Source organism: Pongo pygmaeus, chromosome 6 (assembly GCF_028885625.2).
Source record: "Pongo pygmaeus isolate AG05252 chromosome 6, NHGRI_mPonPyg2-v2.0_pri, whole genome shotgun sequence".
In the NCBI taxonomy this organism is placed as follows: domain Eukaryota; kingdom Metazoa; phylum Chordata; class Mammalia; order Primates; family Hominidae; genus Pongo; species Pongo pygmaeus.
The window spans coordinates 8,639,792-8,654,674 of record NC_072379.2 but is presented as its reverse complement, the minus strand read 5'-3'; the positions used below and the strand labels follow the sequence as shown (position 1 = coordinate 8,654,674).

At 53.4% G+C, this 14,883-nt stretch overlaps 1 protein-coding gene across 5 annotated transcripts in view; it reads left to right on the top strand.

Annotated features, from left to right (window-relative positions):
- Window positions 1-65: 65 nt before the first annotated feature.
- Window positions 66-14,883, top strand: part of PTCD1 (pentatricopeptide repeat domain 1) — a 17,643-nt gene continuing 2,825 nt past the window's right edge. Inside the window, exons 1-8 of one of the 5 annotated variants that reach the window (XM_063668126.1) lie at window positions 124-280; window positions 833-885; window positions 3,592-4,064; window positions 5,422-5,562; window positions 9,037-9,255; window positions 9,639-9,740; window positions 11,211-12,032; window positions 12,878-13,060. In XM_063668126.1, the coding sequence (XP_063524196.1) occupies window positions 3,618-4,064; window positions 5,422-5,562; window positions 9,037-9,255; window positions 9,639-9,740; window positions 11,211-12,032; window positions 12,878-13,060 (1,914 nt within the window). In that variant the 5' untranslated portion in view covers window positions 124-280; window positions 833-885; window positions 3,592-3,617. Of the gene's footprint in view, window positions 327-832; window positions 886-3,591; window positions 4,065-5,421; window positions 5,563-9,036; window positions 9,256-9,638; window positions 9,741-11,210; window positions 12,033-12,877; window positions 13,061-14,883 lie in introns of all 5 variants that reach the window. The other 4 variants (XM_063668127.1, XM_054497123.2, XM_054497124.2 and 1 more) reach the window with 4 other exon arrangements.

Genomic DNA, 14,883 nt, shown 5'->3' with positions numbered 1-14,883 from the left:
CGCCGCTCCGCTAGTCCCAGCTAGCCGCCAGCCGAACACCGGCCTCGCCTCGCCTCGCCGGAAACCTGAAACCAGCCGCGTGAGTCGGCGAAGCGGACTGCGCCTGCGCGCCCGGGGAGAGGGTGACCCGAGGAAGAGACTGGTGCGCCGCGGGGACCCGGCAGGGCGCCCCGTCGGAGTGCAGTGCGCCGGACACTTCAAGTGAGTTCCTGTGTGATCCTCGCAGGAGCCCCATGACCCGGGCAGAGACACGCCAGAGGGGAAGGAAGTGCCCGAGCCGGTATTGGAGCCGGGGGCGTCCGAGGAGGGAAACTGAGGCTGCAAAAGTCCGTGTGGAGAGGGGTCGGCGTTGGCCTGAGGGTCCGGGTGGGCGTCTGAGGAGGGGCGGGTCTCTCCGAGGGAGGACGGCCGCAGGTGTCTCTACTTCAGGGTTTTTTCTCGCTCTGTGGCCCAGGCTGGAGTACAGGGGTACGATCATAGCTCACTGCAGTCAACTCAGATTCAAGCGATCCTCCCACCCCAGCCTCCCAAGTAGCTGGAACTACAGACGCTGCACCATCACGCTTGGCTAATTTTTAAATTTTTATTTTTAATTTTTGTAGAGACGGCGGGGTGGAGGGGGGGCGGGTGGCGGGTCTTGCTATGTTTCCCAGGCTGGTCTCGAACTCCTGGCCCCAAGCCCCAAGCGATCCTCCTGCCTGGGCCTCCCAAAGTGCTGGAATTGCAGGCATGAGCCACTATACAGCCTAATTCAGGGTTTTTTAACCAGGGTGGGTTAATGAGCTTGTGCAGGAACAAAATAACACCCCTATTTTCTCTATGTGAAATTTAGCATTTCCTTTCCTGATTGCTGGAGCAGCCTTAGCAGTGCCTGAAACTGTGGGGGTGAGTGTAAATGATAGTTCCAGATAACAGTTTGTGCAGGGCCAGGCATGGTGGCTCACACCTGTAACCTCAGCACTTTGGGAGGCCGAGGTGAGAGGATCACGTGAGGTCAGGAGTTCGAGACCAGCCTGGACAGGATGGCAAAACCCCATCCCTACTAAAAATATAAAAATTAGCCTGGAGTAGTGGCGCGTTCCTGTAATCCCAGCTACTTGGGAGGCTGAGGCATGAGCATGGCTTAAACCCGGGAGGCAGAGTTTGCATTGAGCCGAAATTGTACCACCCCACTCCAGCCTGGTGACAGAGTGAGACTCAAAAAAAAAAACAGTTTGTGCAGGAACTACAAGGTGGTATCTTAAGCTGTCACTTACATTTATTACTGCTTTGAAATTATGATAGAGTTGGCCGGGCGTGGTGGCTCACGCCTGTAATTCCAGCACTTCGGGAGGCCGAGGCGGGCGGATCACAAGGTCAAAAGATCGAGACCATCCTGGCCAACATGGTGAAACCCTGTCTCTACTACAAATACAAAAATTAGCTGGTGGTGGCATGCGCCTGTAGTCCCAGCTACTGGGGAGGCTGAGGCAGGAGAATCGCTTGAATCCGGGAGGTGGAGATTGCAGTGAGCCGAGGTCACGCCACTGCACTCAGCCTGACGACAAAGTGAGAGACTCTGTCTCAAAAAAAAAAAAAAAAGAAAAGAAATTATGATAGGGTCTTGTTATTTCATGCATTGAAAATAAGCATCTATACTAGTATAGCAGAAATTTGTTTTTAAAGCATTTTGATGCCATTTCAATATCATTGCTTCTTGTTTTGTAATTCTATGTATTGTAATTAATGCACGTAAGGCAGTGCATGGAGGCTTATGCCTGCAATCCCAACACTTTGGGAGGCCAAGGCTTGGGGATTGCTTGAGGCCGGGAGTTCTAGACCAGCCTGGCAACATAGGGAGACTCCATCTCTACAAAAAAATACAAAAAATTAGCCAGGTATGGTGGTGTGCACCAGTAGTGCTAGTTAATTGAGAGGCTGAGGTAGGAGGATCACTTGAGCCCAGGAGTTGGAGGTTGCAGTGATTGTACATTTGCAGTCCACTGTGCCATCGCACTCCAGCCTGGGCAACATGAAGACCCCATTCCACAAAAAAGAAAATTACATAAACAGCATGCTTATAAGAAGGAGTGGCAGGGCTTGCCAGATGCAGAATGATAAAGTCCCCCTGCACTAGTTTCACAAAGGTGCTGGTCAGGACAGTCATCAATGTGTTACATGGACCTGAGTTCAAAGCCAGCCCAACCCAAGCTGGCCAGTCTCACCCACCGCACTGCTGCAGGACCCCAGCAAGTCTCTCCCCTTGCTGAGCCTAGTTTTTCATTTGTTGTTCTTGTTGTTTTGAGATGGAGTCTTGCTCTGTGGCTCAGGCTGGAGTGCAATGGCGCGATCTTGGCTCACTGCAACCTCCGCCTCCCATGTTCAAGTGATTCTCCTGCCTCAGCCTCCCAAGTAGCTGGGATTACAGGGGCATGCTGTCACGCCCAGCTAATTTTTGTATTTTTGGTAGAGGTGGGGTTCACCACTTCAGGCTGGTCTCGAACTCCTGACCTGAGGTGATCCACCCACCTTGGCCTCCCAAACCGCTCCTGGCCTACTGGGCCTAGTTTTTAATCTGTTCAATCTGCCATCACTTGTGAGACTTTTCCAGTCGCAACCTTCTAATATAACCAGACTTTAAAATACTTTAGGCTGGGCATGATGGCTCATTCCTGTAATCCCAGTGCTTTGGGAGGTCAAGGCGAGAGGATTGCTTGAGTCCAGGAGTTCAAGACCAGTCTGGGCACGTAGCAAGACCCCGTCTCTACCAAAAAATAAAATTAGCCAGGCATAGTGGCACACACCTGTAGTTCCAGCTATTCCAGAGGCTGAAATGGGAGGATCACTTGAGCACAGGAGGGTGGGGCTGCAGCTATGTCTGACCTGAACCTAGGCTTTCTAACCTCTGGGCCCATACTTTTTATTTTATTTATTATTATTTTTTTCTGAGACAGAGTCTCACTGTGTCACTCAGGCTGGAGTGCAGTGGCGCGATCTCAGCTCACTGCAAGCTCCGTCTCCTGGGTTCAAGCGATTCTCCTACCTCAGTCTCCTGAGTAGCTGGGATTAGATGTGTAGCACCACACCCAGCTCATGTTTTTTGTATTTTTAGTAGAGATGGGGTGTTGCTAGGCTGGTCTCGAACTGATCTGCCTGCCTCGGCCTCCCAAAGTGCTGGGAGTGCAGGCATGAGCCACCGCTCCTGGCCTGTTCTTTTTCTTTCTTTCTTTTTTTTTTTTTTCGAGACAGAGTCTCACTCTGTCACCCAGGTTGGAGTATGGTGGCGCCATCTCAGCTCACTGCAAGCTCCGTCTCCCAGGTTCAAGTGATTCTCCTACCTCAGCCTCCTGAGTAGCTGGGATTACAGGTGCACACCACCAAGCCTGGCTAATTTTTGTATTTTTCATAGAGATGGGGTTTCACCATGTTTTCCAGGCTGTTCTCAAACTCCTGACCTCAAGTGATATGCCAGCCTCGACCTCCCAAAGTGCTGGGATTACAGGCATGAGCCACCGCGCCTGGCCTGGGCCCATACTTGTAATCACTTCTTTCTTTCTGCCTTTCGTGACTAGGAACTGAGTTGACTCTCTTATTTTTCCTGATATATTCCAGGCCCTGGAGGGACAGGAAAGCCAGAAATGGACTTCGTGAGACTTGCTCGGCTGTTCTCCAGGGCCCGCCCCATGGGACTGTTCATCCTGCAACACCTGGACCCCTGTAGAGCCCGGTGGGCGGGAGGCAGGGAGGGGCTGATGCGGCCAGTGTGGGCGCCCTTCAGCAGCTCCTCCTCTCAGCTGCCCCTTGGCCAGGAGCGCCAGGAGAACACAGGCAGCCTGGGCTCTGACCCGAGCCACTCCAACTCCACGGCCACACAGGAAGAAGACGAGGAGGAGAGTTTTGGGACCCTCTCTGACAAATACTCCTCCCGGAGACTATTCCGCAAATCCACAGCCCAGTTCCATAACCTGCGGTTCGGGGAACGGAGAGATGAGCAAACGAAGCCGGAGCCCAAATTGTGGCGAGGCCAGAGAAACACCCCGTACTGGTACTTCTTGCAGTGCAAACGCCTGATCAAGGAAGGGAAGGTGAGGGGCACTTTGGGTTCTGTGGCTCCTGGCTTCTTTCCCCTGGCGGCTGAGTGTTTTGCAAGGGGTCACCTGACTTTCCCAGCCTCTAAGTTTTGGGCCTACCCTGTTGAACTGCCAGCCTTATGGCTGTAAGTATCGCGACCCTTTGCCATCCTCCACCGCAGTTTTATTTTATTTTATTTATTTTTTTTTTTTTGTAGAGACGGAGGTTTCACTGAGCTGATCTTACCACTGGACTCCAGCCTGAGTCACAGAGCAGGAGTCTCTCAAAAAAAAAAAGAAAACGAAAAGTGAATCCTCCACACCCTTCTGGCACTCCCTGCTTTAGGTTTTTTTTATGACAGGATCTCACTGTGTCGCCCAGGCTGGAGTGCAGTGGCACGATCTTGGCTCACTGCAGCCTCCTTCTCCTGGGGAATTCAAGCGATTCTCCCACCTCAACATCCTGAGCAGCTGGGATTACAGGCACCCGCCACCACGCCTGGCCAATTTTTGTATTTTTAGTAGAGATGTGGTTTCTCCATGTTGGCCAGGCTGGTCTCAAACTCCAGACCTCAGATGATCCACCTGCCTTGGTCTCCCGAAATGCTGGGACTACAAACATGAGCCATTACACCTGGCCCCTGCTTTAGTTTTGTTCGTACCACCTGTCATCACTTGATATACTGTGTGTCTTTCTTAATTATCCCATTTCATGTCTGTCTGGTGTTTTTTTTTTTTTTTTTGAGATGGAGTCTTGCTCTGTCACCCAGGCTGGAGTGCAGTGGTGAAATCGGCTCACCGTAGCCTCTGCGTCCCGGGTTCAAACAATTCTCCTGCCTTAGCCTTCCAAGTAGCTGGGATTACAGGTGTGCGCCACCATGCCTGGCTAATTTTTGTATTTTTAGTAGAGATGGGGTTTCACCATGTTGGCCAGGCTGGTCTCGAATTCCTGACCTTGTGATCTGCCCACCTCATCCTCCCAAAGTGCTGGGATTACAGGTGTGAGCCACTGCGCCTGGCCTCATGTCTGACTTTCCACACCGAAACATGAGCTCCAAGAAGGAGCTCTCTCTTGTTCCCAGCTGTATATGCAGTGGATGGACCTTGTCTGGCTCATTGAAGCACTCAGTAATTATTGTGTGAATGAACAGATGAAAATAATGAAGGAATAAAGGAATGAACTAAGGCTTCACCGGGGAAATGGTGTCAGGGGAGGGATGGGGCAGAGACAGCCGGGGGCCCAGGGGGTTTGCAGTCACCCAGGGTCGCCGTCCTCCACCGTCTTAGGAGGGTCCCTCAGCTTCAACCTCCCTCTCTCTGCTGAGGGTCTCAGGCCGTTCTGAGCCCCTGCCCTGTTGCCTCTTCCCTGCAGCTGGTTGAAGCCCTGGACCTGTTTGAGAGGCAGATGCTGAAGGAGGAGCGATTGCAGCCCATGGAGAGCAACTACACGGTGCTGATTGGGGGCTGCGGGCGGGTCGGCTACCTGAAGAAGGCCTTCAGTCTCTACAACCAGGTGCGTGTGGGCGCAGGGCAGCCGGGGCGAGGCTCTGAAAAGCTGGGGGCGGATCCCAAGTGTGCCACTTGCTAGTGCTTTACACTGGGGAGATGACTTCACCTCCCTGGCCTCAGAGTCATCTCCTTAAAACGGTGGTGATTGTGGGTGATAAACTAGATGACATGGAAAGCCCTTTAGCACCTGCCTGGAATGTGGCGGTCCGTCCCCATGTTCCCTTTCTTTTCCCTTCATAAAAAAAAAAAAAAACAGAGGGAGCCTCACTCTGTCGCCTAGGCTGGAGTGCAGTCATAGCTCACTGCAGCCTCCAACTCCTTGGCTCAAGAGTTCCTCCTGCCTCAGCCTCGCCAGTAGCTGTGAGCACAGGTGTGTAGCATCACATCTGGCTAATTTTTAAATTTTTTGTAGAGGTGGGATTGTGCTGCATTGTCTAGGCTGGTCTCTAACCCCTGGCCACCTGCCTCAGCCTCCCAAAGTGCTGGGATTACAGGCCACAGCCCAGCTACCGCATCTGCTCCTCTGAAGGGGGCCAGCCCCTCCACATCTGTGGGTTTTTCTCGTTAGGTGGGACGAGAGACTGAGAAAAGAAATAAGACACAGAGACAAAGACACAGAGAACGGTGGTCCCCTGGGACCGGTGCTCAGCATATGCTCAGCATACGGAGGACCCACGCTGCGTCGGCACTGGTCTCTTGAGTTCCCTCAGTATTTATTGATCGCTATCTCTACCATCTCAGAGAGGGGGATGTGGCAGGACAACAGGGTAATGGGGAGAGGGTCAGCAGGAAAACATGTGAGCAAAGGTCTCTGTGTCATAAATAAGTTTAAGGAAGGGTGCTATGCTTTGATGTGCACGTACACAAACATCTCGTACATCTCATGCATTAAACAGCAGTATTGCCTCCAGCAGGTCCCACCTCCAGCCCTGAGGCGGTTTTCTCCTATCTCAGTAAATAGAACACACAATCTTTTTTTACACCCAAGACATTCCATTCCCAGGGACAAGCCAGAGACAGATGCCTTCCTCTTACCTCAACTGCAAAGAGGCCTTCCTTTTTCACTAATCCTCCTCAGCACAGACCCTTTATGGGTGTTGGGCTGGGGGACAGGCTGGGAGACGGTCAGGTCTTTTCCTTCTCATGAGGCTATATCTCAGGCTATCAAATGGGGAGAAACCTTGGACAATACCTGGCTTTCCTGGGCAGAGGTCCCTGCGGCCTTCTGCAGTGTATTGTGTCCCTGGGTACTCAAGATTAGAGAATGGCGATAGCTTTTATCAAGCCTACTGCCTTCAAGCACTTTTTTAACAAAGCACATCCTGCACAGCCCTGAATCCATTAAACCTTGAGTCAACACAGCACATGTCTCTGCAAGCACAGGGTTGGGGCTAGGGTTACAGATTAACAGCATCTCAAGGCAGAAGAATTTCTCTTAGTACAGAACAAAATGGAGTTTCTTATGTCTACTTCTTTCTACATAGACACAGTAACAGTCTGATCTCTCTTTCTTTTCCCCACAGTCCTCTTTTGTTTTTTTTTTGGAGACAGTCTCGCTCTGTCGCCCAGGCTGGAGTGCAGTGGTGCAACCTCGGCTCACTGGAACCTCCACCTCCTGGGCTTGAGCGATTCTCATGCCTCAGCCTCCCGAGTAGCTGGGACTACAGGCGCACATACCACCATGCCTGGCTCATTTTTTTTGTATTTTTAGTAGAGACAGCATTTCACCATGTTGGCCAGGCTGGTCTCCTGACCTCAAGTGATCCACCCGCCTTGGCCTCCCAAAGTGCTAGAATTACAGGCATGAGCCACCGCACCCGGCCCATTACATCCATTTTTAAAAACTATTATTTTTGGCCAGGTGCAGTGGCTCACGCCTGTAATCCCACCATTTTGGGAGGCCAAAGTGGGCGGATCACGAGGTCAAGAGATTGAGACCATCCTGGCCAACATGGTGAAACCCTGTCTCTACTAAAAATACAAAATTTAGCCAGGCGTGGTGGCAGGTGCCTGTAATCCCAGCTATTCGGGAGGCTGAGGCAGGAGAATCACTTGAACCCGGGAAGTGGAGGGAGGTCGTAGTGAGCCGAGATCACGCCACTGCATTCCATCCTGGCGACAGAGTAAGACTCCATCTCAAAAAAAAAAGAAAAAAAAACTAATTTTTTTTGTTTTTATTTATTTTATTTTATTTATTTATTTTTTTGAGACGGGAGTTTTGGCTCTGTCACCCTGGCTGGAGTGCAATGGTGCGACCTCGGCTCAATGCAACCTCCACCTCCCAGGTTCAAGCAATTCTCCTGCCTCAGCCTCCCGAGTAGCTGGGATTAAAGGCGCCCAGCACCACGCCCGGCTAATTTTTTTGTGTTTTTTGTAGAAGACGGGGTTTCGCCATGTTGGCCAGGCTGGTCTCGAACTCCTGACCTCAGGTGATCTGCCCACCTAAGCCTTCCAAAGTGCTGGGATTATAGGCGTGAGCCACAGCACCCGGACTTGTTACTGTTTTTGGTGACTCACCTGCAGTGTGTCTCCCTTCTTGAGTGTAAGCTCAGTAAGGACAGGCTGTGCCCGCTCTGCTAACCCCAGGGCTGCTGCTAGGCAGGTAGTGAGTTGTCAGTGCACCTCTGTGGAGTGCAGCAATACACGCAGAGCTTACATCATCCTCAAAGTAGGAACTGCCATCTTTGCTTTTCAGATAAGGAAACTGAGGCACAGAGAGATGAAGGGACATGTCCAAGGCCATCCCACTTGAATGCACTGGGGCTGGGATTTGAGCCCCAGATGGCCTGACTCTAGCAGGGTTCTTTCTGTCGCTGAGCCGCCTATCGCCTGCCTTTAGCCAGATGGCCCTTCTCTGGCCAATAGCAAGTGTTAGGCTTCACCACGGATTGTCAACCCTGAGCACATGCCTTAGTCCCCTGGAGGCTCAGTAAGCTGAGTGTCTCTCACCTCCGGGGCTTGTGACTTACCAGATCAGGTGGCCCTGAGAATGAGCATCGTGCCACTGGTTCAGGGCCACCCCTAAAGCACTGCAGTGCATCCTCCCACTTGCCACAGGCATCCCTGGTTTCAAGGTGATGGTGTCATCCCCATTTTCACGACGAAGCGCTAACTTGCCCAGGAGCCCTCAGGTAGTAAGCACTACAGGCCCTTTTCTCCTTGACCGGGTAGCCTGAAGGTGGGGACATCAGGAAGACCTTGCTGCCAGGACCCCAGGCCTGGAGTGGACTGACAAGTGCCCAGGGCAGGATAGCTCCTGTTTGGTACATCTGGGTGTGTGGGCTCAGTTTTCAGAGTCCCTTCAATGTGTCTGAGTTTGGAGAGCTGGGCTCTGATGTGTCCATGGCTCTGCCTTAAGAGCCTGGCCTGGTGGATGCAGTGACGGGGTCCTCTCGAGCCTCAGCCTCCTCTGGGGCGGCTGCTTACTTGTGCGTCCAGCTGATCCCAGGCCACCACTGAGCTTCTTCCATTTCCACAGATGAAAAAGCGGGACCTGGAGCCCTCGGACGCCACCTACACGGCCCTGTTCAACGTCTGTGCTGAGTCTCCCTGGAAGGACTCAGCTCTGCAGAGCGCCCTAAAGCTCCGGCAGCAGCTGCAGGCCAAAAACTTCGAGCTCAACTTGAAAACGTACCACGCGCTGCTGAAGATGGCTGCCAAGTGTGCAGACCTTAGAATGTGCCTCGATGTGTTCAAGGTGGAGCTTCCTCTGCCGTCCTGCTCCCCGTCCTGGGGCTGGTCCCACGTGGCAGGGGCAGGGCTGTGGTGTCTGTCTCTCCTCGTGCAGGAAGGCTCAGGGAGGGTGAGACAGCTGGTCTTGGGCCCTGGGGTTCACAGATGGATCTGGTGAGACCCTACTGGAGGTTGTGTGTGCCACTGTTTGCTGTGTCCTGCTTTGTGCACTCGAGGGAAGGCTTCCTAGAGACAGGGTCTTGCTATGTTGCCCAAGCTGGTCACAAAACTCCTGGCCTCAAGTGATCCTCCTGCTTTGGCCTCCCAACGTGCCAGGATTACAGACATGAGCTACCACACCCAGCCTGCTGCAGGTTCTCAATGAGACGTCTTTGTTCCCTCCCCCAGGAAATCATCCACAAAGGGCACGTGGTCACAGAGGAGACCTTCAGTTTTCTGCTGATGGGCTGCATCCAAGACAAGAAGACGGGCTTCCGGTACGCCCTCCAGGTATGTCCCTCCCACCCGACCTTCCTGCCCTGCTTCCCTGGTGCCAGAGGTGCAAAATGGTGATCCTGTGAGCACCCATGATGGCCCTGTGCTGAGTATTTTTATATCTGTGCTCTTTTCTGAAAACCCAGCAGCCACTGTAGCCTCCATTCTACAGTTGGCAGGGAGAGGAGGCCCTTGGAGATGGAATGAGAGTGGCCCCTGCCCCTCCCACCCTGTTTTGTAGTCAGCTCAGCCCCTCTAAACTCACCTTCCCTGAAAGCCTGCCACACACACTCACCTGGGGATTTGTTCAACCCTCCCACAGCTCCACTAGCACTTCTGCAGGTGCAACCCAGGAGTCATTCATTCATTCATTCATTCATTTATTTTGAGACGGAGTCTCACTCTCGCCCAGGCTGGAGTGCAATGGAGCGAACTCAGCTCACTGCAACCTCCGCCTCCCAGGTTCACGAGATACTCCTGCCTCAGCCTCCCGAGTAGTTGGGATTACAGGCGTCCGCCACCACGCCCAGCTAATTTTGTATTTTTAGTAGAGACGGGGTTTCACCATGTTGACCAGGCTGGTCTTGAACTCCTGGCCTCATGTGATCTGCCCGCCTGGGCCTCCCAAAGTGCTGGGATTACAGGTGTGAACCACAGCTCCCCGCTGGAGACCTTTTTTTTCTTATTATTTTTATTTTTAATGTTTTTACTTATTTTTTTTTTTTTTGAGACAGAGTCTTGCTCTGTCGCCAGGCTGGAGTACAGTGGCACGATCTCGGCTCACTGCAAGCTCTGCCTCCTGGGTTCACGCCATTCTCCCGTCTCAGCCTCCTGAGTAGCTGGGACTATAGGCGCCCACCACCATGCCCGGCTAATTTTGTTTTTGTATTTTTAGTAGAGACAGGGTTTCACCGTGTTAGCCTGGATGGTCTCGATCTCCTGACCTCGTGATCTGCTCACCTTGCTCTCCCAGAATGCTAGGATTACAGGCGTGAGCCACCGCACCCAGCCAATTTTTTAAATGTTTTAAAATTGTTTTGAGACACTCTCACTCTGTCACCCAGGCTGGAGTGCTGTGACATGATCTCGGCTCACTGCAACCTCGATCTCTGGGTTCAAGTGATTCTCCCACTTCAGCCTCCTGAGTAGCTGGGACTGTGGGCATGCAATACCACACCCAATACTTTTTGTATTTTTAGGAAAGATGGGGTTTCACCATGTTGGCCGGGCTGGTCTTGAACTCCTGATCTCAAGGAATCTGCCCACCTTAGCTTCCCAAAGTGCTGGGATTACAGGCGTGAGCCACTGCGCCTGGCCTATTTTTTTGAGGCAGGGTCTTGCTATGTTGCCCGGTCTTGTCTGGAACTCCTGGTCTCAAGGGATCCTCCCATCTAAAACTCCCAAGGCACTGGGATTCCAGGCGTGAGCCCTGCGCCCAGCTGCTGAACGGGAGCACCCAGTTGACGTTTGTCTCTTCCCTGGCAGGTGTGGCGGCTGATGCTGAGTCTGGGGCTACAGCCGAGCCGGGACGGCTACAACCTGCTGTTGGTGGCAGCTCGGGACTGTGGCCTAGGGGACCCCCAGGTGGCCTCAGAGCTGCTTCTGAAGCCCAGGGAGGAGGCGACCGTGCTTCAGCCCCCAGTGAGCAGGCAGCAGCCAAGGAGGACAGCCCAGGCCAAGGCAGGCAACCTCATGTCAGCCATGCTGCACGTGGAGGCCCTGGAGAGGCAGCTGTTTCTGGAAACTTCTCAGGCACTTGGGCCTCCAGAGCCTCCAGAAGCCAGAGTGCCCAGCAAGGCCCAGCCAGAGGTGGATACCAAGGCAGAGCCCAGCCACACAGCGGCCCTCACCCCAGTGGCCCTGAAGCCACCTCCCGTGGAGCTGGAAGTCAACCTCCTGACCCCCGGGGCTGTTCCCCCCACCGTGGTCTCCTTTGGAACAGTGACCACCCCAGCTGACCGGCTGGCCTTGGTAGGGGGCCTGGAGGGCTTCCTGAGCAAGATGGCAGAGCACAGGCAGCAGCCCGACATCAGGACCCTCACGCTACTGGCCGAGGTGGTGGAGTCCGGGAGTCCTGCAGAGTCCTTGCTGCTGGCCCTCCTGGATGAGCACCAGGTGGAGGCCGATCTGACATTCTTTAACACGCTGGTGAGAAAGAAGAGCAAGCTGGGAGACCTGGAGGGGGCCAAGGCGCTGTTGCCGGTCCTGGCAAAGAGGGGCCTCGTCCCCAACCTGCAGACATTCTGCAACCTGGCCATCGGGTGCCACAGGCCGAAGGACGGTCTACAACTTCTCACAGACATGAAGGTGAGTGGACTCGGGCCTGGGCAGGACACCCGTGGTGCTCAGGAGCACTCTGCAGCTCAGGAGGAAAGTTTGGGAGGTCTTCAGACCCCCCACCTGGAGAGGATGAACTGTGTATAGGGGCAAAGAGAGTGGGGTCGATGACCTTCTGGTCTTTGGTCCCATTTTGGGGGAAGCAGACCCCGGCGAGTGCTTCAGGGCTGGGCGTAGAGACACACGGATGTTCCCATCTGGAAGAAGGTGGCCATGGGTTGACACTGAGGGCTGGGCACAGGCCTCGGCCCCAACACTCTAGAGGTATGGTAGGGATTCTCAGAATTCCTGGGGGGCCGTGGGCAGTTTTCAAAGCCCCCGAGGTCTGTGCCTCCCACCTAGCCCCCATTGGAAGTGCTGCGTGGACTTCATCCGACCACAGCAGAGGCTGCGTCCTGGGTTGTCGGGGTCCCCCAGGTCCATCATCCTCTGGCTGTTTTCTCAGACCCTACCAGGCTCACCCAGCCAAGGCTCGCTCTTTTCTAGGCTGACCACCACCTGGTGACCGTGTGTCACCAGGAAACCCATCCCAGGGAGCAAGGAGGTGGTGTCTCCCACGTCATTTTCTGCCTGAGTCAGTTGGTGTCTGAGAGCAGCACGGGCGTCCTTTTCCGCAGCTTCTTTAGGGCTGAGCAGAGGGGCTGGGCTTGGCTTTCCTGCTGGAGAGGGACATTCAGCACATTGTTGCTGCCAAGTTTGCCTTGCTGGCCCTGACCACTGGTCCCGGGAGCCAGCTTGATTGACAGAGGGTGGGAGCTGCTGGGTCCCAATGGCTGCCATCATCTTGCTGATTCTACAATGTCCCTGTGTTCTAGAAGTCCCAGGTGACCCCCAACAGTCACATCTACAGTGCCCTCATCAACGCGGCCGTCAGGAAGCTGAACTACACCTATCTCATCAACATCTTGAAGGACATGAAGCAGAACAGGGTCCCGGTGAACGAAGTGGTCATCCGCCAGCTGGAGTTCGCAGCCCAGTACCCTCCCACCTTTGACCGGGTGTGTGCCCCAAGCTCAAAAGCTCATCAGCTCCTTCATCATTGCTACCCCGCCTCCACCACCCAACCCCGGTTCTGGCCCTTGGGATTGTGTTCCCATGCTTGAAACTGTCCAGCAGCTTCCCTTAGGAGCAGTACCCAAGTCTGTAGACACAGCCTGCGAGTCCCTATCCGCGTGGCTCATCTCATGTCTCAGCCTTGCTTTTGCTTCCTCTGTCCGTCCCAGTGGCCTTCTGTCAGTTTGCAGAGGCCAGCAACCTCTTGCCTGCCTCGGGATTGGTGTTCCCGCTGCCTCAGGTGGCACCCACTTTCATGTGGTGGGCTGTTTTTCCTGGAGGTCTCTGCTTAAGTGGCCCTCAGACATGCCCATCTGGCTGCCGCTCTGACCTGGGGTGAAAGTCTCCCCTCCCCCTTCCCACTCTGTTCCTTTATGCCGTGTCCTGCAATCTCGAACCATGTGCTCACAGGCAGCCCTGGCCTTCCCTGTATCAGGCTTCTGGAGGCAGAGGCTGTCTGCCATGCTCATCTGGGTCCCCAGCATCTGCACGTGGCTGGGTACTCCAAACAGGTTGTTGCTTGCTCAGGGACTGGGCAGGCAGTGAAGTGGCGTCATTGTCTGGGGTGAATACCGGAGATTTGTTGTGAGCCAAGATCGCGCCACTGCACTCCAGCCTGGGCGATAGATGGAGACTTCGTCTCAAAAAAAAAAAAAAGAGGTTAAGAGCTGAAGTTTAATAGGTCAAAGAAAGAAGAGCTCTCGCCGGGTGCGGTGGCAAAAAAAAAAAAAAAAAAAAAAGAAGAGCTCTCTGCTTGCAGAGAGAGGTGCCAGAGAAATGGGTTGCCACTTCCATAGTGTAATGCAGAGGTTTTGTAGATGAGCTTGGGGAGGTGGTGTCTGATTTACAAAGGATGCAAAAGATTAGTTGGACCAGGTGTGCCATTTACATAGCGTGTATAAAAGTTGGTGCCCCACCCTAACCTTTTATTATGCAGACAGGTGGCCGTCGCCATCTTGCCTGGTTCTTTACTGTACACGTGGCAACAAAGAAGGGAAGATGGGGCCCCCACGTTGAACATATCTGGCTCCCAGGTAGCCCTTTTCTGTTGGCACAGCTGCTAGCATTTACCCCTGCAAGCTTCCAGTTTGCTTATCTATGTCTGCAGCTCGATTTTTCAGGCTGCTCTTTGTTAGAAAAGAAATTGTTTGGGGGCTGCTTTTTATTAAAAGGGAAATTTCGCCAAGGACTCTGTTGCCCTTACTATCTGCCTAAATAATTTCTTTCAACCTCCTGTATCAGCAGGAGCAGGGCAGAGTCATGGAATCTGCTTTGTCACAGCCACAGCCTCTCCCTGCTGTTCTGAGGCTATCAGGCTCTGGGGGTTTGGCTTTTGGGTCCATCGAGTCACACTCTGTGCTGAGCATCTCCGGAGCATCCAGAGCCACTGTGTCTTGAAGCACAACCCGGATGGGGCGGAAACAAGTAAATGGGCAGGGACACACACAGCTAGAGGGTGCGGGGTCAGGAACACCGTGCAGGTGTCACGCCTGAATGCCATTTTGAGGGCTTCCTACAAATAGGTGGGACAGCAATGGAGATTGTGCCTGGCTGAAGGCATAGCTGGGCATTTTTGAACTGTGTGTCTGTGCTTTGAACTGTTGGTTGCGAGCCTTTTCTCATTGATTCCAGGGTTTTTTATATATTCTGGGTACTGGTTTCTTGTTGATTACATGTTGTGCATATCTTCCTAGTGGATTGTCTCTTCCCTCTGGCGTAGGGCTCACTAGGGGTTCAACTCGACAGTCACAAGACTATCATAGGCTTA